The sequence below is a fragment of the Protopterus annectens genome, chromosome 7.part0 (genome assembly GCF_019279795.1).
Source record: "Protopterus annectens isolate FY-2018-M chromosome 7.part0, PAN1.0, whole genome shotgun sequence".
In the NCBI taxonomy this organism is placed as follows: domain Eukaryota; kingdom Metazoa; phylum Chordata; order Ceratodontiformes; family Protopteridae; genus Protopterus; species Protopterus annectens.
Window position 1 is genome coordinate 290,678,860 of NC_056739.1, and position 27,641 is coordinate 290,706,500.

At 39.2% G+C, this 27,641-nt stretch overlaps 1 protein-coding gene across 1 annotated transcript in view; it reads right to left on the reverse strand.

Moving 5' to 3' along the window:
- The window catches only part of RBBP5 (RB binding protein 5, histone lysine methyltransferase complex subunit), a gene marked incomplete in the record, with an annotated part of 565,698 nt that overhangs the window by 207,387 nt on the left and 330,670 nt on the right, over positions 1-27,641 (reverse strand). The window contains 1 exon segment of the mRNA XM_044076800.1: positions 6,722-6,913. Within this exon segment, the coding sequence (XP_043932735.1) occupies positions 6,722-6,913 (192 nt within the window).

Sequence of the window (27,641 nt, forward strand, 5' to 3'; positions counted from 1 at the left end):
ATGTCTTCGGGAGGTGACTTGGGGGAACCTTCGCCTTCACCTAAGTCAGTGTCCGTAGTGAGGTACTCGGGGGAGTCCAAGTGCCTTCTTTTGCACTTGCGCTTATGGTGACCCTCTTCTGTGGGACTCTCAGAAGAGGATTCGTGAGCCGCAGGGGGTTCCTCAGGGAAAATAACCTGGGGATCCTCTGGCATGGGCTGTCCCTGAGACAGGATGGAGTCATCGCCAAATCCAGGGTGTCTGGGTGGAATCCGAGGGGACTGGCTGGGGTCTCCATCCCTGGGAGAGAACCCTCTCCACCACTTCGAAGGCTGAAGGAGAGCGGACCTCCTTGGCACCCAGCAAGGAAGATGCCCTCCCCGGATCCTAAGTGGGGACCGGAGCCGAAGCAAGGGTAGCCTGAGTTCCGAGGAAACGGGTCAGATCCGAAAAGGGCGGAGCCTAAGAATCCATTCCCTCGGGTCCGACTCCCTGTCCGCGGCTCCAAGAGTCACTCGGATCCGAACTAGCCAGATCCGAGGAACTCAAGGTAACAGCCAGAGTAGAGGTTGGAGGAACAGTCGGAACCAGCTCTGAAAATCCTCGGATCCAAGAGCCCCAAAGCACGAATTAGGGAAGGAGAGATGGGGTGGAAAAAGGGCATGGAGGTCCACCCTCCAGAGGGAGAGGGGCCTGGCAAGACTCCCATCTGTATTTGGGTCGGAATGAATCTCCGCATCATCCTGTCCATGTCCAAGTCCGATAAGCTCTGAGTTGATCGCGAAGAGGCCACCGACTCGGATCTGGCTGGTCTGCACAATGAAGGGGAGGAAGGCCTCGGATCCGAATGTTCCAATGGCTCCGATGAGAAACGAGGAGACTGGAGCCGTGCAGAAACTGGCCTCATGGCCTTAGAAGGAGGACTAAGAAAGAGCTCCCTGTCCAGGGATCTCTTGCGAGGTGTGTCCTTTCTCTTGTCCCTAACCTCTTTGTGCCTTTCTCTGTCCTTTTCCTGGTCAGCCACGCTGACTGTGGATTTGTCTTTACTTGACCCAACACCAGAAGTAGAGGAAGTTTGAGTCCCTGTCAGGGTGGGAGGTTGAGTACTAGGTACCGAGGGGGTGTGTCAGATACCAGCATGGAGGCAGGTAGAAGGCCTTTAGCTACTAATTTGGCCTTCTGATCCCTGAGGGCCCTAGGACTGAACCCGGTGCAGATAGCACATTGTGTGGACAAATGTTCTGCTCCCAAGCAAATAACACACATAGTGTGACCATCAGCCGGGGAGAGCTTATGGCCACACTCTGTGCATTTCTTGAGCACAGATTTTGGCTGATCAGCCATGGTCCTGCACCAAAAAACCACTACCTACTAAAAACATCGCACACAAACACAGGCAGGGGAAGGGCAGGCCTAACAACTCTACCGAGTTTAACAAAAACTTTTTTTTTTTTTTACTAACCGACGAACAAGCGATATACTAAAAGGGGAGGAAGGGAAATAAACAACTCAGACACACAAAGAGACTAAGTATTAATGAAACTTACTATCCCTGAGCTCACAGCGAAGGAGACCACGATGCACACTACTGGTGTGGAAAACGAGATCTGGGGGAAGGTAGGAGATGGTAGTGCATTGCGGGTAGGGGAAGGAGCTCGGGCCTTGGGAGCAGATGCTAAAAAAAAGTTGCTGGCTCTGGATCAGATACGGATCCGAATACCCACAGGTTGCAGATAAAATGAAAAAAACTACTTCAGATCAGCATTTTTATTTGGCTAAAACTCAAAGAAACAGATAACAGCCTTGCTCCCAACGGTGAGAACAATAAACTACTAGGATTGCAGCAGATTATTTGTTCATATAAGATAAGGTTCCATATCCATGTTTTAAATGTAAGAATAAAAGATAACACCTTTCCTCCACTCCTACTTATACAAACTAGGGCTGATCTCTCCTAGAACTATATGCATATGTAGATATACTACTATCATAAAATATATCCTTATCAACTGACTTCTTTAAACTATACTTTTAAAATGTACATGAAAGCATTCCTAAAAAAGAAACCAGATTATTCCTTAAAATGTCACAGCTATTGTATTACAAATTCTTATCCAACACTTTACACATTCAATCATATGCTTAGTTTTTACTTCCACTGTTTAATTCCCTTCCATGCACCAAACACTATAATATCTAAGAAAAACTACTTACTCACCATTACAAAATCTAGCCATTATGTACGACAGAGCCCTAACTTCTGCTTTAGTACGTCCCATAAAAGTTGCATCTAAATGAAAACAACATGAGTGTTCTCTACCCAATAGACACCATATGACTTGAATTAATAATCTTCCTTCTCCCTCCTAATTTTAGTATTCCTACCAATATTCTTGCACAAGGCATAGAAAAACATACTTCACTTGTCCCTTACTAGACAGTACTTCATAGCACAGTGTGTCCTGTTTACTTCATCTTCTCGCTCTTTTTCTTTTGCTTGTAAAAATACTCTTCTGGTCACAAAGCTACCTAGCAGGGATACCAGTCATCAAATCCTATTCCCCTTCTCATGAACTCTCTTTTCCATGCTCCTACTTTTCAACAACCCTTAGTACACATGAAATTCTTCCGTTTTCCATTCACATATATTCCTTACTTCAAACCACTGAATGAACTTCTAAACTTTTCTCCAGCTAACTTTAACACTGTACACTTTTCCCATTTGAGAACCCTTAAAACTCCCCAAACTCAAACTATCATCTTTAATTTCTCCTTGATGAATGTCCAGTTTCTCCAGATTTCTGCTTGTTCTCCCATTTGGTTTTCACAACCAAGTTTTCAGATTTCAAGTATCTGGAGTTAATCCCATTCTTTATCCTCTCCTCAAAACCCAGACTCTCTAAACTCCTCCTACATGCCTATAAAATGTGCACAGGTCATTCTTGACCAGGCCTTTGAAATCCAGCCAGGCTCCTGTAACATCTTTGAACATCCCCAATCATCATCATCATCATAAAAAAAAAAAAAAAAAAAAAAAAAAAAAAAAAAGGATCCTTTGATCTTCCATACAGCAAGCTCTCCTCAAAACTGAAGTCTATTGCTGATCACATATAGTAGTCAGAAAAACAATCTGACAAAACTGGAAATATTATTTTAGAAATCTAAAACCAAGTTATTGTTAGTCTTAATGATACAAGAGTCACTTTTTAACAATGAAACAGTAAAGGATATTCTTAAAAGGCAGCCCAGACAAAGTCTTTAAACTCTGGTACAAGGTGAATGTGCATTTGGCAGTAGGAAATGTATTCTTAGCATTTTCGTTTTTTTTTTTTTTTTGCTACAAAAAAGAATGATCATGACTGCCTTAAAACTAAATACAAACTGCACATACAGCACTACAGGGAAAGAGAGAGAAGTATGCACTCGTCCACACTTAACCTATGTACAGCAAGTGTCTATAGGCACAGTACAATGAATTTCTGCTGCAGATATAAAGCGGCAGGGCTAGCCACTCAGTGGTATAAACCTTGGTTTGAGATGACTGTCACAGTTGAAAGTGACACCCCAACCTCATGTGCAAAACAGCAAAAAGGGGGTGAGGATGGATGGATATAAAACAAATCAATGCATTCATACAGAGAAAAACAAAAATGAGATATCAGAAGTAATGGTACCAAACAAGACAGGAATATCACTTGGAATGCTAGCCTTAAGGGTTCACCACCTCCACTGTCAGCTCAGAAAGTCTTAAATCTTTACTCTTTAGTGGACTGCTGTCCTTTCAGTTTGGTTCATTTACTGGTACAGCGCTATTACAGTACTATTTTTTAAATGCTACTTATTTTTATGTACTATCCTCTATTCCCAATCCTGTCTTCCCTCCAATGAGTACTTATGTCAGAGGTCATCCAGGTGGAAGGTACAGACCTTTACATTGTGTGGGTGTTCAGAATTATCAGAGAACAAAGTACTAGGGTCGTGAAGCAAGGACTTTCATAAGAGATAGGCTTAGTGCTGAAAGTCAAGACTTTTGTGGTGGCTGGTTATGAATCCTAGTACAGGAGCAAAATCCAATGATGTTGGTTAGCAAAACAGCTGTAGGTAATGCACTGGACATCTGACACTTACATTTCTTTACATGGTCCCTGGTGTCCCCTCCAAGGAGAAAAAAGCTAGCCAACACAAATTTGATTTCATCGTACCAGCTATTTCTAAAATGATCTGGGTCTCCCCCTCAACGTGGGGCTCGGACATCAAGGGCAGATGGCCTACCTGTCCACTGAAGAGCTACTCCTCTTTCCCTGTATTGAAGCAATAATCTTTTGTGCCTTAAATTAAGCTTCAGTTACAGCAGAGAATATGTTTTAACAAACAGTAGTAATTACAGCTTCAGATCAATAACATGTTAAGAAACAAAAACACTGGAAGGTGTAGCGATACAGACTAATCATGTTACAGCAGGTTTTCTTATTTTATTTTTCACAGTACTACACAGCACTGTATTACTTGTGCAAGTTGCCAGTAAGTCGATGCATGTATTTCAGTGTAGTACAGACTATATTCACATGTTTTGAAGAAGCGCTATTCTGCCAGTGCTGTGGAATAGTAGAAAAAAGCCCTGGTAATTCCAGTTCAGTTAGTGGCTTATGTGACTTAAGCACCAGCAGAGAAGGATGCCTGTGCTAAGAATGCTGCAAACAGGAAGCACAAAGATTTTTTTTTTCACTTTGATGCTGCCCTTTCTCCTTGGTTGTCTAACTGAGAAGCTAGTATGGAGATGCTTACCCCTTGAGAAAAAAAAGCATTTTTTGTGTTTTTGTGTGTGTGTGGGCACAAGCACATTTTAAAGACTTTATTCCACTGAATCATGACTCTGTAATTCACAATTACTGCTAAACCTTTAAAAGTCCAATTCTATTCACCCAAAGCAACTCTATGAACAGAAAATACTTTTTGCTATAGCTTCTAATGGCACCAAAATCAAACTCCTTTACACATAGTGAACTTCCAGTGGTCATTACTGACAACAATATGAACTTTAACTACCATATAAAAGAAGCAGAAAAAAAAAAGCTCTACATCCTCTACACTGTTAAATCTAAACTGAATGGCACAGCTTAAAAAACAACACTGCTTTGACCTTTTTACTCCCAACTCTTCTCTATGCAAATCCCACGCTGATTAACTTACAAGCTACCTACATAAAACTACACGAGCAATGCTATGACATTATAGCAAAATTTGCTGGTAATTTACTTAAACATTTGTTAATTTAATTGTTAATTTGTTAAACAATCTGTTTGGCACTTAAACAGCTGTACTGGACAGAACTGTCATGCTTTCTAAGTTTTTCTTTTTGTCATCACAATCCGGAAAAATGCCCTCTTAAGTAATATTCCCAAACATTATTCACCAAGTAGAACGCTTCACTTGAAAGACAAACTACTACCATTACTACTTCCTAAACTGAACAGCACCTCGTGTACTCTTCCTATGTTTCCTAAATGTTAAACTCCATTCTGCTGGCTCTCAAAAAGCTGAGAACATTAAATCCCTCAAGCTGCAATTAATCCAAATTATGTGCATTAAAATTTACACTTGGCTAGCTACTAAGTAATGACATTTAATGTTTTGCAAAGCCAATCTGCTGAGGTTCCTCTGTTCACTTTCTTCATAATTCTTTTAATTTCCCGTTTGTTTTCACGCACTTCCTCTTGCTCTCTATATCATTCTCATATCCTTGTTCACTTCGCTCACACCAAATCAGTCTCTTCCTTGACCACCTACTACCTTACCTTCCACTTTTAATACCACTGATTGCTTTGCATTCCATTTTACATTTTCTTCTTATTCCAAAGACTACTCAACTCTTCTCTCCTTCACAGTGCCAGAGCCAACATTATATGTTTCAATCTTACAAAGTTATCGTTTGTCTTCTTTGTGAATATATTTTGTAATGTCGCTATTTTTGCTTTGTAAATTTTGCTTTTTCCAGTACACTATTTTACTTTCTAATGTAATCCCTTGTACCCTATTATTTTGTCTACTGTATTCCTAAAGTACAAAAAATGATTCTACTGCATTTTTATAAATCTTTTCATACTATTTTGTACTTTGAGTTTTTTTACTATCCTGTATTTTGTGAAGCTTTTCCCCCTGACACCTCCATTGAAAAGTGATTTCTGCCAAAACAGACTATCACAGTAGTTTTTACAACTTCTTATGCACAATTCTAGTCCATTATGATTTTAGAGAAGCCTTTCACGCCAACATCTGCCATAAAAAGAAAACAATACAATTACCAGCATAGGGGGCATTTTGGGCTTGGGCTGAACTTCAGCATACTTCTGAAAGTACACTGACCACATAAAAATAAACAAACATAAAAAGTATTGCATAGCAAGTTTTAGGCCGTCTCTATCAACACCGAGATAAGCGCCTTACTACTCTTCCACTAATCAGAAGAAACATTCCAGTAATTAGATGATATGCTGGTTTTCATATCACATTAAACATTTCTTTCAGTGTTAAATGAACATTTTCGTTTTCTGAATGGCATGTCCTGCAACACATCCCATTTTCTTATCCTTGGCAACAGCAAAGCACCCAGCGAGCCAAAGCACCCCATTCTTTCAGTTTGGGAAAGATTCCCAGTAAGCATACCAAGACAGCAAATTAAGCCAGAGTTGGTGGAAAGCATGGGTCCGAAAGCAAGCTGCTAATGATCACGCTTGGTGCTTACCTGTTGGGATCCTTCCCAGCTCTCCCTGCGTTTTACCCTTCACTGCTTCTTCTGCAGGTAAAACTTTATCCCCTTTGTAGAGTTTCGATTTAAAGGGAGAATCTTTCTCTTTACCTTTAGTTCCTTTTGGACGGCCACCTGGTTTCTTCTTGGACTTGCCATCTCCTTTTACTCCCAGCAAAGGATGAACTTCTAAAAGTTTAGCAAAACAAATGAATATGCACACATGTAAGTAGCTACATATTACTCATGTAGATGCTAAGTAGCTATTACATCTTCTGCAAGAACATAACAAAACAAGGCATCTCTGAATGATGCAAGCCACATTAAAAACAAAATATTGATGCAATTCTCTAAGAATATCAACAGAATTTTTACATATCATGCTCCAGCCTGCCCTCCTACCACAAGACTCTGAAAACAGCTGAGTATTTCACACATATAATAGTTACCTGGCTGTACAATCTGAACACGCTAAGCAAAGCACAAGCAAAAGTGATTGTTTCATAATGAAATGAAATGAGTGACAGAAGTACAATTTTATCCTGAATACATCAACAATACTGCAAAATAAATGTAAATACCAGTTAATTAACAGAAATTCACTCATCACATGTATAGGTCTGCGAGAAGGTCCTTTGCCATGGGTAACTGTTAAGATCTCCACTTCCAATATCCTAAGATCAACAACAATTCTTAAGCATAGCGAAAAGCTATTAGGAAGAATCCCAACTGCTACAAATTAAAACTCCCAGGAAAGCAGACCTGTAGACAAAGACTCCTGAGCCACCAAAGTGTAACAAACGGGGATGACACCTAGAATGAAGGTTCAGGCAATAATGTTTACTGAAACTGGGAACCAGCAAGCTGCAGAATAATACTCTTGTAACAGGTTCTGGAAGCAGCCATAACACTACTGTCAGTGGCTTATTTTATAGTAGACTCTTCCAAATTGCAGTCAGCTACCTGGTGCAGTACAATTATTAAACTGTTAGATGTGGACTGCTGTGCCACAACTTGCCCCTCTTTAAGCACAGAAACTAAGACAATTGAATGGTCTGTTCTTCTGAACTCTTGTGCCATATTCATTGAACTTACAAGCTGAAAGTGCATACCAAGGGTATGAAGGGCTATTTCACCACAGGATTCTGCCTCCAAAAAGAAAACAGAGATGAATTTCTGGCTTAAAGTAGAGTCCAGAAATGTGATTTTTCTTCAGGAGCAACAATTTTCCTTAAAGACGAAACAGGGCTCTCTGTAAGTCATAGCCTGCAGTTTAGAGATCCTGTGGGTATAGGATAATGACCATCAAGAATTGTGAAACAACTAAGAAGGAAATGACTCGTACCACTATCACTGTGCTAAATGGAGGGAAAAAATAATTTATGATATCTAGGTCATTGTAATATTATAAAGACCCAAACTGTATTCTGGGAGAAAGACAATAAGACTTAAAAAAATTGTGCAAGTACAACAGCTTCTATGATGGCCGTTTGAGATATAGGACACTAAAATTAAACAAGAGAAACATACATAATTTTGATGCATTGACAATGAAAAGATGTCAAGGTGTGAAAAAAAAAATCAGTTTGAGTTTTCCTTTAAAAAACTGCTTGACCAGCCACAGCCGGACCAGAATCCAGCCGTTCACAAGGTCATGATGTGCAGTGCTGCATACTTGAAACATGTGCCTTGTTTACAGGGTAATGATTCCATAAGTCAAATCTGTACAACAACCAAGTTAGGGTAACACAGACTGAGTAAGGCAGTAGTGTCTGTGTGTACATACATATATGTATGTATGTATGTATACACACACCAGTGCAACTCTCTGATAAGAACAAACTAATGCTCTGCAAAAAGTATGCTACGAGAAGAAGACAGTAACCGCAGATGAAATACAGTTCCAAACAGCAACAAGCAGGGATACACCAGCACCAAAATATGCTAAGATCTTCTTTTTCCAAAACTGTTTATTGGTAAAATCCAAAGGTTGAGCGCTTTCATCTATTGCTAGACTTCATCAGAACAATATGTGCTACTCCACAGCTTCTTTAAATATACAAAAAATATGTCACATGCTTTAATCCCATCAGTAATTTAAAGTGCTAGTGCATACTTCCCCATATATTCTTATACTAAATGTACTTTAGATTTTTAAAAACTCATTTCTATACCATATGTTAAAATATTTTAAAATTCATATAAACATTAATAACAATTATTAATAATAATCTAAAACTAATATACAGTCCTAATACTATCCATTATGACATAACAATGCTTATTTCATGTACCTATCTATTCCTATTTACTTCTAGAATAGGTCTAATGGATAGGTACTCATTTATACCTGGGGGGACAGATGCATTCAACCTTATTTGCCATCTGGCTTCCTTTTCACTCACTACCTTTCTAATATCCCCACCCCTAGGATTGCACTTAACCAATTCTAATATACCAAATAAAAACCCAGAACATCCTTTGTTAGCATTAAGGTGTTTCCAAAGGGCATTCCTCTCATCCCCTTTTTTAATACTGTACTCATGATCGTATATCCTATTTCTCAAGCACTTGGTTGTTTTGCCCACATAAAAACTTGGGCATGTACTACACTTAGCTAAATACACCAGGTGCTTGGATCTACAGTTACCTTTTATAAAATTCACCTTAGTCTCATTAATGTCCTGAAGTGTGATGGTTGAAAGATTTATGATGTATGGACACTGATTACAGGACCCACATTTCTGTGTTCCCATTCCATACCCATTCAGGGTCCTGTTTTTTATTTCCAATAATTTTTTCATGTTCATTCCGTTTCTATATACAAACTCTGGTTTGTCCCCAACTATTGTGGAAATTTTACTGTCCACTTTCATAATGTTCCAGTACTTCTGCACAATATCCCTAATCTCACCACTGCTATATTTTTCATCATCAGTCTTTACAATATCTTTCTTATCGGGGCCATTATTTTTATTCACAATTTTGCTTCCCAACAGCGGTTTATATTTTTTCCCCCATTCACTCTTAACATAGGTGGTAACATCAGCTATCAAATGGGCAGGGTATCCTCTATTGCTGAAGTACTTTCCAATCTTATCCAGTTCACTATCGAGGTCCTTAATGTCAGATGTCATCCTAGCCGCCCGTATACACTGACCCTTTATAATATTTCTTTTTTGTGTCATTGGGTGGCTACTGCTGAATTGAAGGTAAGAATTACTAAAAGTATCCTTCCTATATATGTTTGACCTGAATTTCCCTTCATCCAATGTTATTTTAGTGTCCAAGTAAGATATGGATTCTTTATCTACACAAAAAGTGAACTTTAAATATTCACGACAAGAATTCAAATATATTTTAAAATCATCCAAATCTTTCAAATTTCCTTTCCAAACAACAAAAATGTCATCCAGGAAACGCAGGTAACATCCCATATACCCATACCATTTAGACTTGAATATAAACTCTTCCTCCCAATCCAAAAGAAACAAGTTGGCAAAAATAGGGGTGCAGGCAGCGCCCATCGCCACCCCCTTCTTTTGTCTAAAATATTCCCCCTCAAACATAATGTAATTATATGATAGTACAATGTCCATAAATTCAAGTATTAACAGGGTTTTCTCCCAAGATATATCACCTTTATTTTTTATACTTTCTTCAAATCTAGCCATTCCTTCAGATTTTGGGATGCTAGAAAATAAATCAACAACATCAATTGTTATTAACCATTCTGCTCCTTTGGCTATCTCAGGTTGTAGTCTACTCAAAAAATTCCATGAATCTATAACAACATGGGGAATATTTTTGTATAGGGGTTTAAGCCATTTGTCTATTACTTTCCCAAAAGCGAAGGTTTTCGACGCACTCCCAGATATTATGGGTCTAAATGGGGGGTCCTGGACATCTTTATGCACCTTGGGGATTCCTACTATAGTGCTGATGATGGGAAACTCTACCTTCAGAAAATTATACATATCACCACTTATTCTATTTTCAATCAACAGGTCTTCTAATATGAGGTCCGTAAGGAAAAAGACAGTAATCTCACCAACACAGGGAGTAGGGTACATTGTTTTGTAATGAGAAATGACCCCATGTTGTCAGAGACATTTTATTTTATTTAACACTTATTTACCAGGAAAGTCCAACTTGGAATGAAGCCAATTTTCAGCGGAGGCCCGGGGAGAAACACTCCAGACACATGCCTTTGTAATGTGGGAGGAATCCGGAGCACCTGGAGGAAACCCACATGAAAGCAAGGAGGACATGCAGACTCTGCACAGAAGGCACCCTAGCCGAGAATTGAACCGGAGAACCTCTTGTGTGAGGCTACCGCTGCACCACTGCACCATCCTGAGCATCTGAATCCACACCCTTCTCAGTCACCTAAGAACAAGGCTATGACTGGGTCTTTTTTCCTATGAACTTTGTTAAAATATGTGGAATCAGAAAGGAAAGCATAAAAAAAATCTCCTTTGACAGTGAACGCAGAAATCTGTCCACCACCAACTTCCCTTTCCACTAATGAACCATGAAGATAATGGAGAAGACTGCCTACTCCACTGTGATGGATTGGTCAATATCTGAAGTTCCCCATTCCTAATGAACTGGGTTACAAAAATACATCCTGTATCACCATCTCCAGAAAATGACAAACTGGATCTGAAAGAGTATGCCAGCAATTTCACCCCCCCTCCCCCATATTTGGAAAGTGAAAAAAACTAACAGGAATTTCCCACTGCATGTTCTATTACTAGCCCCACATCACCTCATGCAAAGGGAGTACCACCCTGTTTAATCAAGCATCACACTGTGAACTCGCCGACTGTTGGAGGACAGACTCTAGTCTCACCTCACTTTCCAGTGATTGAAAAGTGACAAAACTCCAACACTAGCTTAAGCTATTTTACGTCCAGTTCCCTCGAGTGTGAAATCTCATCAACCTTTGGGGCTGTAACTTCCTCTATAGAACGGTGAAGCCCAAACAAATGGCAAAGTATCGGTCATCACATTCTGCAGTGGGTTTAGCTGCAAAAGGTATGACCCCAAAGTACTAATGGTGAGCAATGTCCTCCTCTAAAGACCACTGACATGATTCTGAAAGCAGAAGCAAAAGGTCCACAACCACAATGACTCTGCAGTTGGTGGCACTTCACTGTCCAATGAAATACTAACATCTGCAGGAGTGCAAACTAACATGACCAGAAAATAAAGAATGGTGTTGGAGTGGTAAAACGCCACCAATAAAACAAAATATACCACTCTTGTAGCTAATAATCCTATGACCAAAATGTAGAAACCAACATTTATTGTGTGAGAATACACAGTACAAAAGTCACAAAGGCACAATAAATATACTCAAGATAAAAAACGGTCAAGCGCTTTCGTCATAAGACTTCTTCAGAACCTAAGGAAGAAAGAAACTAACATGACCACACTGAGGACCCCCCCCCAAAAAAAAAGCCAGCTGTGACGTGCTACTCACTTGCGCTTCTTCAACAGGAATGCAAAGTCTATTACTTCTTGTAACCTCTCCGAAACCAGAAATAACAGGTGAAGAAAAGTATTCATCTCCACTCTGACAACAGTTACAGTCTGCTGACACAAAAGAAGACATCTACCAGTTTAAGGCGTCTCCACAAGGCCTGCAATCATGGAAGAACACAAAGATTCACTGATAAAGTGCCATATGTTGGAGCCAGAAGAAACCATCTGTCCAAGTAAAAGAACACAAGATGTTCCAGCACCTGTAATACTATGACACAGCAGTCTGTACCTTGGCAAACAATCAGGTCAAATGACAGACAAGGTGATAATATTTTATTCTGAAAAAGAAGTCCATCTAGAATGAAACTAAGCAACTTTTTGTGCATACTCCAAATACCATCAAGCTGAAAGTCCATTGTGTACAGCAGTACAATTCTGGAGCTCCACTGCAGTAAATGCAAGACAGCACTCCACTAGTGTGTCACCATTTGGAGTGTGATATACATGTTTGCTGCAATCTATGATGTGGCAAAACCCTCCTTTACCCACAGGAACAAAAAATGGAGAATAATACATTCTTCCACTTTCTCCTGAGGATGAAAAGAACCCAAAACTCCCTTTAGAACCAGAATCTGATTCGCTTCTGGAAACTCTACGGATACTGCCTAATCCACTAACAGAGCATTTTGTTGGGCAGAACACAAACAGCTTTAAGATTCAATTGCCTGAAACCAAGCCTAGAAGTCAACGGTGACTGGTACTGGTACTCACACCTACAGTAAACACAATACAAGTGGCCTCCCACATGAGGAGTACTGATGCAGTGCTGCCTAAGCTGTCTGCATCCAACAATACTGTTCACAGTGCCAAATGAGGCAATTCTGTCTGATGTTCTGTACAACTCAAAAGTTCTACAGGAAGATCTGCTTCTTGGGGACCTGTTTTAAACTAAAAGATAAGGGGAATTAAAGTGTGGCACAAAGATTCTGCATGGTAGTCCGTAACAGTTTTATATTTCTTTCTTTTTTTTTTTTGGCCCAACACCCATTCTGACTATCAAGCCTCTCTCCTTCCATGCTCAAATGGTCCATTCATTCCGCCAAGTTGAAGACACTGGCTTCTCTTAGTCTCTGCTGGAAGTGAGGGTCAAGCCTTTTCACCCAAACACCCAGCCTGGCACCTCTTCTCAGAGCTCAACATATATACATTTTTCCTTTTTTTCTACTATATTCACTCTGCAGCTTATCTAGTTATAGCTGCTTAGCATCTCAAAATGAGTGACATGCATAATTTGTTACTGCATGCTTGGTGAACATTTCTGCCATAATGGCAGTAATGATCTGAACTTTTCCATTTTATTTTTCTTCTGCTGTTGCTTCTCCACGATATTAAATTATTTTTCTCACATAAATGCATGATTATACCTATAGAATTCAGTACAAAAGAAAAAACACCAATGGCCAGCATGAAAAGTACATCAAGCACTTATAACATAAAAATCAAGTATTATTTACATGAAATACTTTATTCAGACCGGTTTCAGCTAACCAGCCTTCTTCAGTGAAATAGCATTACATAATAGATGCATGATGTAACTATATGTACACACACCCCCAACCAATAACAAACATGGTCCAACCCAAAAATTACAAGTACATTGAATATGTATATAAAACAATCAATGTAAGTTATAAACATACATCAATAATACATGTACATATATAGATAACAAAATATATGAAAAAGTTATTTCACACGTATATAATCATACAAACAACTTCATATGTACATACACACAAAAAAATGCGATGTATATAAATATATACAAATATATAGAACAAAATAGACAACCATGCAATGGTCTGTGGTATCCTTTATAAGTGGTCATAGAGTCCTGGGGAAAATAGCGCTCCTAAATTAATGATCCAATACTTTTCTTTATGGTTAAGAATCGTGTGCCAGCCTTGTTGGTTACTCCTGTCACCAATAATTCTATCTATTACCATAAATCTGAAATCAGCATTGGCATGTTTGATAGTGTGTCTATAAAGGGCATTCGTCTCCCTTTTATTTCGGATATCACTTCTGTGCTCAGACATCCTAATTCTCAATGAACGAGATAACTCTCAAAGATCTGATGAATTCAGGTTTCACAAATCTTCCTACAAGTGGTACTGAGGGATCTTCACTTCCCACATAGAGAATCATGCATTTTGAGTCATAACCTTTCCTCAGAGGAAGCAGTTGCCTTGGAACAACTCAAAAACAACCACACCATAGTTAACTTACCTGCTGACAAAGGAGGGGCTGTGGTTGTCATGAATATGGGTTACTATCTAAATGAGGGTAGGGGACAACTATCCAATTCAAGATGCTATATGCTAATGTCTATAGACCCAACCCCCGTATTCAAGAGAGAGATCGATAAGTTTCTTAATCAGGCAATGGAGGAAGGTATTATCAACAGTTCCACCCAAAACCATCTCACCGTAGTTGATCCGCAAAAACAAATATTACATCTACTACCTAAAATTCATAAATCACTCACCCAGCCTCCAGGCAGACCTATTGTGTCGGATATTGGTTCTCTGACTGAACCCCTGTTGGTATTCCTGACTAAGTATTTAAAACCATTATTGGCTTCAGTCAGAGCTAGGATTCAGGATACTACACAATTTCTTAAAATCATATCAGGCACACAATTAGAGCATGGATGGATGATGTGCACCCTGGATGTAAAGGCATTATATACTAGTATTCCCCCCATTGGGGTGGTTTACAAGCAATGCATTTTTGGGTTAGAGCATGCTGCCTTATATCCCCCCCTGGCTTCAATACTCTACTGGTATGTATGGCAGAACATGTCTTGAACAAAAATGTCTTATTTCCAGGATGAATGTTATTGGCAGCTACACGGCACTGCTATGGGGGCTTCTTTTACCCCCGTATATGCGGATCTGTTTATGGCTTACTTTGAGGAATGTATGATTTATGATCCCCTTCATAACATCTACCAAGTGGAAATTGATATCTGGTGCAGATATTTGGATGACTGCTGGATGGTGTGGCGGGCAGATGGAACATATTTGCAGGAATTTTTGGAGTATCTTAACGACAATTTGTGGGGTATTGAATTCACTCTCACATCATGACAGTATTAACTTGTTAGATGTAACTGTGTATAGGAACGATGATCACACTCTTAGTACCAAGACGTTTCGTAAATATCCACAATATAACAGCCTGCTCCATGCATCTAGTATGCATCCCTGCCACACCATCCGCAATATTCCAAAGTCACAATTTATGCGCATTAAAAGAATCAGCTCATCTACATGGGAGTATGAACATGCCAGACAGGATTTGTGTAACAGGTTTCTAGATAGAGGATACAGGGAGTCCGATATTACACTTGCCAGTGATTGGAGTTCTGCTCGGGATAGGGACACACTGGGGAGTACAAACAGCGGAGGCCAACACAAGCGGGTCAAAACCTTAGGTTTGTGACAACCTATGGACGTAATAATAACTTCATTAGAAAAGTGCTAGACACCCACAGGAATATATTCATGGCCAATGACCAACTTAGGGAATGTTTGGGCCCCAGATGCCAATTCTCCTATAGACGTGGGAGAACTTTAGGTGCTCAATTTTCGCACTTTAAGCATAAGAAGAGTGGTGGAGCAGTATACAAACAATTGACCATGTCAGGAGATCAATTATTGGGAATGTTCCCTTGTGGACATTGTGGGTCATGCCAATTTCTGAGCAAATTGAAACAATTCACTAGTGCAAACACCAGCAGGGTGTATGATATCAGGGTCTTTGGCAATTGTTCTAGCAGCTGGATAGTATATTTGGCCACATGTAAATGTTCCCCTTTTTATGTGGGCCAAACTTCTCGCTCATTGAGAATTAGGATGTCTGAGCACAGAAGTGATATCCGAAATAAAAGGGAGACGAATGCCCTTTATAGACACACTATCAAACATGCCAATGCTGATTTCAGATTTATGGTAATAGATAGAATTATTGGTGACAGGAGTAACCAACAAGGCTGGCACACGATTCTTAACCATAAAGAAAAGTATTGGATCATTAATTTAGGAGCGCTATTTTCCCCAGGACTCTGTGACCACTTATAAAGGATACCATAGACCATTGTATGGTTGTCTATTTTGTTCAATTTATTTGTATATATTTATATACATCACATTTTTTGTGTGTATCTATATATATATATATATATATATATATATATATATATATATATATATATATGAAGTTTGTATGATTATATCCGTGTGAAATAACTTTTTCATATATTTTATCTACATATATATATATATATATATATATATGTGTATTATTGATGTATATTTATAACTTACACTGATTGTTTTATACACATATTCAATGTACTTGTAATTTTTAGGTTGGACCATGTTTGTTATTGGTTGGGGGTGTGTATATAAGGTTACATCATGCATCTATTATGTAATGCGTTTTCACTGAAGAAGGCTGGTTAGCCGAAACCGGTCTGAATAAAGTATTTCATGTAAATAATACCTGATTTTATAAGTGCTTGATATACTCCTCATGCTGGCCATTGGTGTTTTTTATTGTCAATGGTTTGGCCGTGCATTTCTGTACATGCAGAGCGTTGGGTTGCTTCAGTACAAAAGAACCTGCTTTCTGGACTAGAAGTTAATGAATTATAGCTGCATGAGATAAAAGCTCTTCCTTGGGCAAAACTGCTACATGGAGTTATTAGATTAAATCAAGCAATGCATTATAATATACAGGCATGCATATTTACAACATAAAATGTGTATTAACATTGCTTGACAATTTGCTCGTTTCCTTGACCCCCCCCCACACACACTTTTTTGTACGTTAAATATGTTAAATTGCCTTTACACATATCCAATATGACAGGTCACTTTCAGGAAATACATAATAAATGGGAGAGATATTCACAATTTTTATTGGGCAGAGGTAATTAAATCACCAAAATTCTTGGCTAATAAGGTTAAACTGCTTGTAACAGCCCTTAAAATGGAGGATGTGAAGATAAACATGAAGGCACATGTAAAGAAATTCTCAAAAAAAAAGTTTACTTAGCTTGATAGACAATGAAATTGATTAGATTTAGCCAAGTTACAGATAGAATTAATGAATTTAAATGAAACAGAATATTTGGGAAAGGAGATTAATGAGGCACTAACAGCAATCAAAGAGAAAGACAATAAATACACCATGGCCTGATGATACCACAGTGAAATTCTATAAAATCTTTAAAAAGGACAACGCAGAGTGTCCAGATTCTATAAAGGAGCAGAATGAAAAAGTTGTTACAATTAAAACTTTCTCACTGCAAACTTAATTTTTATATATTAGAAGGGGAAAAGGAAGGACAGAAAGGACCACAGTATTAACAGACAAATCTATTTACTACAGATGAAAATAAAGACACATGTAAAAAGTTTAGCACCAAAAAACAGCAAAGTAATCTACAAGTTAACATAGGATAAGCTAGAAGGTTTTGTACAATGCAGGTGAGGAGGTTTGGACTTAGACTATGGCTAAATATTAAAAAAATATATACGCCTCTACTATGAAGATTCTTATGACAGCTTTGTGCTTATACTTTCAAAAAGGCATCCATCACTGCCAGGTGGGACTGTGTCTGACAAATCTTAAATTTTTTTTTTCCTGAAAGATGTATTAAAAACTTTCAAATACTATACAGCTTCTCTTAAGGTTGTGTATCATCAAGCAGTAAAACATCTGCTCCTATACTAATTAGAGGAGGTACAAGGCAAGGATTCTGCTGGTCAGACAATATTTGAAGTACAATGTGGAACAGACAAGGATTAGGTCTAGTCAGTCAACATGGTTTGTGGACGACTCAATTCTTTGGGATACACATCCTCACAGACTGGTGTGAGATACACGTTCATTAAATCTTTTCAATGATCCTTCCATTCTGAATCTTAATCTGGGGAATATACTTCTATTTCTTTTAAACAAAGCATGTGAAAATGCTGTCCAGTATTAACAATTATAACTCATTCAGGCAGTAAAAAAAATTAAATCTCTAGGTATAAATATGACTTATAAATTACAAGATATGAAGGATAAGAATGCTAAACCAAACCAATACTAAAAAAAATTAATGGAAAACAGTAGAAGATGGCAAGGATTAAATATTTAATCAAGAAAGGGAAATTTTATTAGGATGTCTTCCCTGCTTAAAAATTTCATTTGACTGTCAAGGTACCTTGAACAACTAGTCCTTGTTATGTTATGTTTAAAAAACCATCTATGTTGACAGACTTTGGATTCTAAAGTACAAAAAACAACTAAAAGGAAGCTATCTGCAAAAAAAATGAAAGGTTAAGTACACAAAACCTTTCAGAGTATGTGGTTGCAACAGTAGGGTGACAATATTGCAGGGGAAGGTCCAATGAAAGGCCTATATTACATGAAGGTATGGAACATACATTACTGTGCAAACAGAAATTTAAATACAAATGAATCCAAAATACAAGACTCAAAGGGGTTAAAAGTCTGGTTTGAGAAAATATGGTGCCAGAAAAAAAACAAAGGTGTAGGGCGAAAGTGCAGAAAACTATGGGTTTCAAAGGAGTATGAAACAAATAACATGCCTATACACTGGAAGGAATGAGCTAGTATGGGAATTTTCCCCTTTAAAGACTGGGCAGATGTAAGACAGAGGTGGATTTCATCCTTATAATAAAGTATCTGAAGTAGCACAAGGGAGAACTGAATGGTGGCAACACTTGCAAATCTAGTCAACAGTACAAAAAGTATGGCTGAGGAGCCAAGAGAAAAATCTAAGGAAGGAAACATCTACAGCAGATTGCTATCATACAAACCAACTATAAGAGGTATTTAGAGCTTAAGCAGAACTTAATGAGCTGAGTTAAGTTACAGACGTAACAAACTGGAAAAAAATCATAATAAGCATACAGATAATAAATTCTCGTGATCTCATTAACTTCCCTGAAAACATTATATCAATGGTAGTTTACCCTAGTACAATAAAATAATTAGTGCTGGGCATAACATAAGTGCTGAACATGTGGGAAAAAGGCTATTAAGATACTTTCGTATGACATGGAATTGAATAAGGAAATAGGACACATGGAAAGAACTAAATGAAGCAATCCTTAAGGCTAAAATAACGCACTTACCTGATGGTGCAAACAACATACAGGTGATAGGACTTGATAAATACACATCTGGGAATAAAGGGTTCAAAGCAAGTCTGTATTTCTTACAACATGTTTATTCTCCAAGCAGTGATATTTAAGAACTGAAAGTCTATTATTGAACAGTTAACAACAAAGTGTAATGTATGTGAATAAATTAAATCCATATCTTATAAACAAACGTAAGCATTTTTTCTTATGCTCATCACACACACATTTTTTTTTCATGTTTTCACGTTTTTATATACATATATTTTTTTATGTAAATCATTGTAAGATATATTCATGCAAGAATGATGCATGTTTGTAGCTATTTATGACTGAATATAGCAATAACCCACGCCTGGGTGTGGGTAATGTGGGATTTACCCACGGTTGGCGTGGTTTGGTCCCGAGGGACCAAACAAAGACAACCGTGGGTAAATCCCGCATTACCCACACCCAGAAGTGGGTTATTGCTATTATACTATGACATTATTTAAGAAAAGAAATAATTACTTTTCTTAAATAATGGCATTGTATAATGCCTCTTTGCTGCCCTTCCACAGCTGTCTGGTATCCGTGGCAGTTCTGATGTACTGCGCATGCCTACGCAGTACATCAGAGCTGTGGCCAAAAGCAACGGAGAAAGCAAGATCTCTGTTGCTTTTTACTGTTTCGCTATGTTAAATGGGTTTAACATAGCGAGACAGCTTTAAAATAAGCAACGGAGATCTCCATTGCTTATTTTAAAGCTGTCTCGCTATGTTAAACCCATTTAACATAGCGAGACAGGTTTAAAAAAAAAAAAGCAACGGAGAAAGCAAGATCTCTGTTGCTTTTTACACACTGTGTCGCTATGTTAAAGGAGTTTAACATAGCGAGACAGATTTAAAAAAAAGCAACGGAGATCTCCGCTGCTTTTATTAAACCTGTGTTGCTATGTTAAACTCTTTTAACATAGCGAGACAGTGTTTTAAAAGAGACTTATACTAATGGAAAAAGTCCGGGCGACCGGACCTTTTTCCATTAGTATAAGTCGATTTACAACGTGCACGCTGGCCAATCAGCATGCACGTTTTGAAATATTAATGGGGGGTCATGGTATAATGAAATTTATACACTTACAATCAAGAGATTAGGGCAATGGTGACATCTAGTGGCCATTTTGGAGATTAAATCTCATTGATGCTTTTTGATGTTCTGAGACACATAACCACAATGTAGTTGTTTATATTGTATGCGTTTTTATGATACACTAACATTGAATCCATTTTCAGTCCAAAAATATTTATATACTTACATACTTTTTAGAGGAGGTTTTTATAGGCCTTGGAAGTTTATTATATTAGGGAAATTTGATTTTGCATCTAAATATGCTGTGTTTTTAAATGTTATGAAGAAGACAGTGGCTGGTTTAAATGAATGATGATGTGGATATACAAACTGTGTAGTGTTGAGTTCTTGATATGTCTGATGAAGTGTCCAGGTAGGACACGAAAGTGCTTACATTAAAATAAGCTTTTGCTCCCTAGTGGCCGTGGTGTGTTCTCTGTATTGCTATACAGTTGCATTGGATTTTTATATCTGGCTCAGACTTCGACCATTGTGTGTTGCTATTTATAACATCATAAGTACTGAACATATGGGAAAAGGCTGTTGAGATACTTTTATATGATATGGAATCGAATAAGGAAATAGGACACATGGAAAGAACTAACTGAAGCAATCCTTAAGGCTAAAATAGCACACTTACCAGATAGTGCAAATAAAATATAACAGGTGATAGGACTTGATAAATATACATTTGGGAATAAAGGGTTCAAAGCAAGTCTGGATTTCTTACAACGTCTGTTCTCCAAGCAATGATACTTAAGAACGGAAAGTCTTTATTACTCAACAGGTAACAACAAACTGTAATGTATCTGAATAAATTAAATCCATATCTTATAAACAAACTGACTTCAAGGAATTTGACAAATATAGTTGCATATTAATTCACTGGTTATATACGTTAAAAGAAAGGGAAGATACAAAAGGTTGGTTTTGAAACTGAATGCAAGAAAAAGAAATATGGTCATACATGAAGAGAAAAGATGAGGTTATCTACAAATGAGTTTAATATTGCTTTTCTTTAGCTACTTATTACATGCATGTCAATTAACAAAATTGTGACTGTTTATTAAGTTCGGTTTGCAACAAATAACTGATTAAAAACAATATACATACACACAAACAGGGCAGCACAGGTTCTCTGGTTTGATTCTCAGCTGGGGTGTCTTTTGTGTGGAGTCTGCATGTCCTCCCTATGTCTGTATGGGTTTCTTCCAGGTTGTCCTGTTTCCTCCCACATTCTAAAGACATGCAGTAACGGGATTGGACACTACATTAGTCATAGGTGTGAGTGTGTGGTGTGGAACAACTATAGCAGCAGGGCTAACCCACCCATTGGTGTAAACTTTGGCTCTAGATGATTGTCACTGTTGAAGTGACACCCCGACCCCATGTGTAAAAATGGGAAAAAAGAGTTGTGGATGGATGGACACGAACACACATATATAAAAGCACCAGTACCCCAACACTTCAGTTACCTCCAACGATCCATACCACCGAATGTGGTAATAATTCCAATCCAAAAAATGTTGAAATGAATAGGTAAACCACTGTCAGACACTGGCTGTATTGCAAATAGTTTAATTTTAAAAACAATAAATAAACAGATCGCGTTCGTCCCTCAAATACAGAACTTCATCAGAGTAAATTACACAGCCACAGCACTGGATTTTATAACTCTAAAAATCAACACCCCCCCCCCCTTAGACTGACACCAATTAAGTGCCAGTTAAAATCATTTTTTAAAACGAAATATAGATCTTGCCTAAAAACACTCCACTAATACATATATTACTGTCCATGCTCACTCAATGGGCCCTGATAACATCCTGGGATGCCTCCTGAACAGACTAAATTATGACCTATCAGGACCCATGGAGTCACTATTTAACTATTATTTTTAACACAGGCCTTGTGTCATGAGAATGGAGGAATGTGACAGCCATCCCTCTTCATAAGAGATGACCTTCAGATCCTAGAAACTACAGACCCATTAGTCTTGACTGTTCTTATTTGCAAAGCCATGGAAAGAATTACCATGGAAATTATCAGCAAGGACATAGGAGACATCCACACTAGATCCATCCCAGTTTGGTTCTGTCAAAGGAAGGTCATGCTTACAGAGTCTGGTGGATTTCTTTGAAAAGATCACCAATGCAATGGATGAGGAGAAAGCAGTGCATACTGCCTACCTAGATCTGGCTAAAGCATTTGATACTAATACTCCACTACAGCACTGTCAATAAACTTACAGAGGTATGCATAAACCACTTTAATACGCACTGGACAGCTAGATGCCTCAGGGACAGGACACAAGAGGTTAGGATTTGTGAGGCCACAAACAAAGAGGCCAGGACTCTGTATTGGGTCTGCTCCTCTTTGGCATCTACTTCTCGCAGGTCACAGCCAATATCAAAGGCCTCTGGCTGACCAAGTCAGCAGATGATTGTAAACTGGAAGCAGTCAATGAATCCCCCAAAAAGATGAGAACACCCTTCAGGAAAATCTAACACAGACAGGGTGCTTAAGCTATGGCTTAAAATTCAACACCAAGAAATGCATAACGGACAGAAAAATTAAAAATGTGAAAAGTTCAAACATACAGGACATGAAATGGGATGAAGTAACGACCAGAGAAATTGAAACAAAAATCAAGAAAAGCTCCTAAACAGAAAACCCCAGGCCCAGATACAGTACCTAACTTCTGGCTAAAAATATTAACATCTTCACAAAAATATTTAGCTCTGAGTAAGAGTTACTCATATTTGCATCCCAAATAGACACCAACCTGGTTAAAACAGGAAAAAAGATACTCCATCTTAAGAGTGAATCTGTAAGCCATATTAAAAACTATAAACCAATAATTTGCCTTCTGATGATGTGCAAATTGTATACTGGAATTGATGCAAAGTTTATAGTCATTTAGAATAAAGCTCAATTATGGCAATAGAGCAAAAGGGTAACAAAAGAAAATCATATGGACTAAAGAATCATTTGTTGATAAAGTCATAACAGAGAATTGTGAAAAGGGGAAGAATAGTACAGTTGTGTACCTACTATAAATGTCGATGTTCAAATGTATTCACTGTTGCAGTCATTACAATTGGGTTATCCTGCTGGCAGGCTACCCGCAGTCGGCCTAAGTTCCAAAGTCTAGGTCCGGCGTCGGTTGCTGTCGCCTCATCCCTGACGTCAGTGTGCCAGGGGTATAAAAGATGCAGCCGACGCCATTTTCTTCAGTTTTTCTTGCCCCAGATGTCAGATGCCCCTAAAAGGGTAGGTTACATTATGCCAATAAGCATGCATACACAAAAAAACAACTTTTCCTTCAAGTACAAGCAAATACACCACATAGGTTCTATAGAATGGAGAAGAACAGATAAGTCTCAGCAAGGAAAAGGGGGATGGTGGGAGGGTAACCTGGACTGCAACAGTGAATACACTCGAACATCTACATTTATGGTAGGTACACAACTGTACTATGTTCTTCGTGTTTCACTGTTGCAGTCATTACAATTGGGTTGAATCCCAAAGCTAAGGTTGGGAGGCTGGCTAAATAGGATTAGGAGAGGCTATCAGGCCCTGCAGAACTGCAGTGGCAAAGCCTGCCCTGGATTTAGAGTAGAGAGGTAAGTGATAGCGCTTTGTAAAAGTATGCACTGAACTCCAAGTTGCAGCCTCTAAGATGTCTTTGGTTGGTACTCCTCTGAGGAAGGCTGCTGAAGTGGCTGCTGCTCTGGTTGAATGTGGCCTAATGCCCTTAGGCACTGATTTGCCATGCTGTGAATAGCAGAAACGAATGCAGTGGCCTATCCACTTTGAAATAGTCTGTTTTGAGGTAGGCTTTCCTTGTGATCCTGCAGAATATGCCACTAGAAGTTGTTCAGTCTTTCTGAAAGCTTTGTTTCTGTCCAAAGTAGAAGCGTAGCTGCCTGTGAATGTCCAAAGAATGCAGAAGTCTCTCACCCTTATTCTGTGGGTTTGGGTAAAAGGTAGGCAAATGAATAGTTTGCTAAAGGGTCACACTGGATACTACCTTAGGCATAAATGTAGGGTGTGTCATTACAGAAACCCTGTCAGGATGGAAAATGATAAAAGGTTCCACAGCCATGAGTGCCTGTAACTCTGAGACTTGTCTAGCGGAGGTTATTGCTAGGAGCAGAGCTGTTTTCCAGGATAAGAATTTTATATCAGCTGCAGAGGCTAGCTCAAACTGAGGCAGTGTAAGTTTTTCCAAGACATAGTTGAGGTCCCAAGCAGGTATTGGTGCTCTCCTTGGAGGTCTTATGTTTTTGGCCCATCTGAAGTACTGCCTTAGCAATGGAAGAGAAAAAATAGGTGGTTCTGTATTGTAATGAGCTGAAATGGCAGAGGCATGAATTTTAACTGATGAAAAGGAAAGGCCTTTATCCAGCATCTCAGTTGCGTATTGCAAAATCTGAGGAATATTTGGAACAGTCGTGTCAATACCTAGTGCCTGGTTCCAAGCACAGAATCTCTTCCATTTTTCTGCATAAGATTTTCTGGTGCTAGGCCTCCAAAATAAAATCCATCACTGCTTTAGAGAGGTGTGTGTCTTGAATGGCTACATTATCTGCCATGCTGCCAGGTTTAAGGTCCTGAGTTGGATGTGCAGTATCGGACTGTCTTGTTGGGTCAATAAGTGAGGAATTTGAGGTAATGTTCAAGCTAGGCATTGAGACAAGCTCTTTAGGACTGGGTACCAGTGCTGGCAGGGCCAGTCTGGGGCAATCAGTATCATTTTTGGCCTCTCTTGTCTGACCTTGTGGAGTACCTTGGGGAGGAGAGGCAGAGGAGGAAAGGCATATACTGTTAGGTTTTCCAGCTGAAAGATAGAGCATCCACTTTCCATGCTTGCTTGTGATAAGTCCTTGTGCAGAATCTCTGTAGTTGGCAGTTGTGAGGGGAGGCAAACAGATCTATGTCCGGGCATCCCCAGTTCCTTGTTATCATGCTGAAGACTTGTGGATCCAATTTCCACTCGTGGGGATCCATTAGGTTTCTGCTTAGTTCGTCTGCCAGAGTATTTATCCTTTCTGGCAGGAATTGTGCTTGCAGATGTACTTGGTAAGTCAGTGCTGTGTCCCACAAGTTCATGGCTAGTCTGCAGAGGGGGTAGGAATGCGTGCCCTCCCTGCTTGTTTATGTACCAGGACTGTAGTACTGTCTGTCTTTATCAGTAGTTGTCCGGGATGAAGTTGATCCTTGAAGGCTATCGGGGCATTCTGAACAGCTAGCATCTCTTTTTGATTGATATGTAGATGCATTTGACTTGCGGACTATGTGCCCTGAATACATCTTTCTGCCATATGTGCCCCAAAGGCATAATCTGATGCATCTGTTGTCAATGTCTGCCTGGCTGTGGGTAAGGTGAATGGCTGTCCCGTGTTGAGGTGACAGGCTTTTGCCCACCATCGAAACTCCTGTTGCAGGCAGGGAATGAGGGTAATTATTGTTTCCAGGCTGTGGCAATGTTGAGTCCAAACACTTTTCAGATACCACTGAAGTTTCCTCATATGCAGTCTTGCATAAGGAATTAGCAGTATACAGGATGCCATGAAGCCCAAAGCCCGCAGAACTGTTCTTGCAGATAACTAAGTCTTTGTTGCCAACCTTTTGAAATAAGTAGTCAGTTGTCTGTGTTTGTCTGGTGTGAGATAAGCCATATGGGCAGTTGTACTTAAGCTTGCACCCAGAAATATTATCTCTTGAGAGGGTACGAGCTTTGATTTCTTTTCATTTACTGTGTACCCTAGACCTGTTAGTAATATTTTTACAAACGCCAGATGCTGTAGTAGGATGTCCTTGTTCTCTGCTTGAATAAGGCAGTCGTCCAAGTGAGGATATATTTGTATTCCTCTTTGTCTGCAAAACGCAATTACTGGTGCCAGGCATTTTGTGAAGACCCTGGGGGGCAGTAGATAAGCCAAAGGGCAGTGCAGAGAATTGGTAGTGCATTGAGCCAGCTATAAATCTGAGGTATCTTCTGCATGATTGTCTGATTGGGACATGCAGGTATGCCTCTTTTAGGTCTAAAGTCACAAGCCAAGCCTTCTTGCCCAACATGGGCAGAAGCTGCTGCAGAGTTAACATTCTGAATTTTGGAATATCCAGGAATGTGTTTAGGATAGACAGGTCCAGTATTGGTTTCCAGGCTTTGTCCTTTCTGGGTACCAAGAATAGCCTTGAGTAAAATCCTTGTCCCTGTTCTTGCTGTGGTACTTGCTTAATGGCTCTCATGTCCATGAGGGACGAAACTTGTTTTTGTGCCTCTGCCCATTGATTGCGTGGCAGGTCTGGCATACCATTTGGCCTTGGCAGGGTGTGAAAGTGGAACCTGTAGCCTTGAGATACGATATTTAAGACCCATTTGTCCTGGGTGATCATGTGCCAATTTTGTGAAAAAAGTGCTAGTTTTCCCCCAAAGGAGCTGCCAGAAGATAAGTGCTTGGTGCTGGCAGGGGGAAGTCATTGAGACTGTTTCCTGTATGGCTGTGATTTATACTCTCCGCTTTTGGAGGTAGAAGCACCCCATTGTTTAGGCTTGTATGAGCCTTGGGGCTGTGATCTGCCTCTGGGGCGTCTGTATCTGCCTCTTTGTGGCCTGTCTGACACTGGAAAGGACCAGTTCTTTGTAGGCCAGTTCCTGCTAAATCTGGGAGGCTGTACCTGTAAGAAATCCTTCACTGTTTGCATAGATTTAGCTTTGTCCTCCATTTTCTGCAACACCTCTTCGGCTTTAACACCTAACAAGGTATCATGTTGTAATGAAGCATCTAATAGTTTTGCTTTAACATGATCGGGCAGATTCTGTTCTTTTAACCAAGCATGCCTCCTAATAACAGAACCTGTAACTGCGGCCCTGCAGGAGGCCTCTAGAGAATCAAAACCACATTGCAAAGTATGCTTTCCCACTTGTTCAGCTGCATGCAATAAATCCTGCATTTCTTTGTTTTCTGCACATTCTGAATTTGTCAACATTTTCTGTTTAAGCTGTGACATAAGATATTGCTGATATTTAAGCATATGAAACCGACAATTTAAAGCTCTTACAGCCAAGGTAGCAGAACTATAAA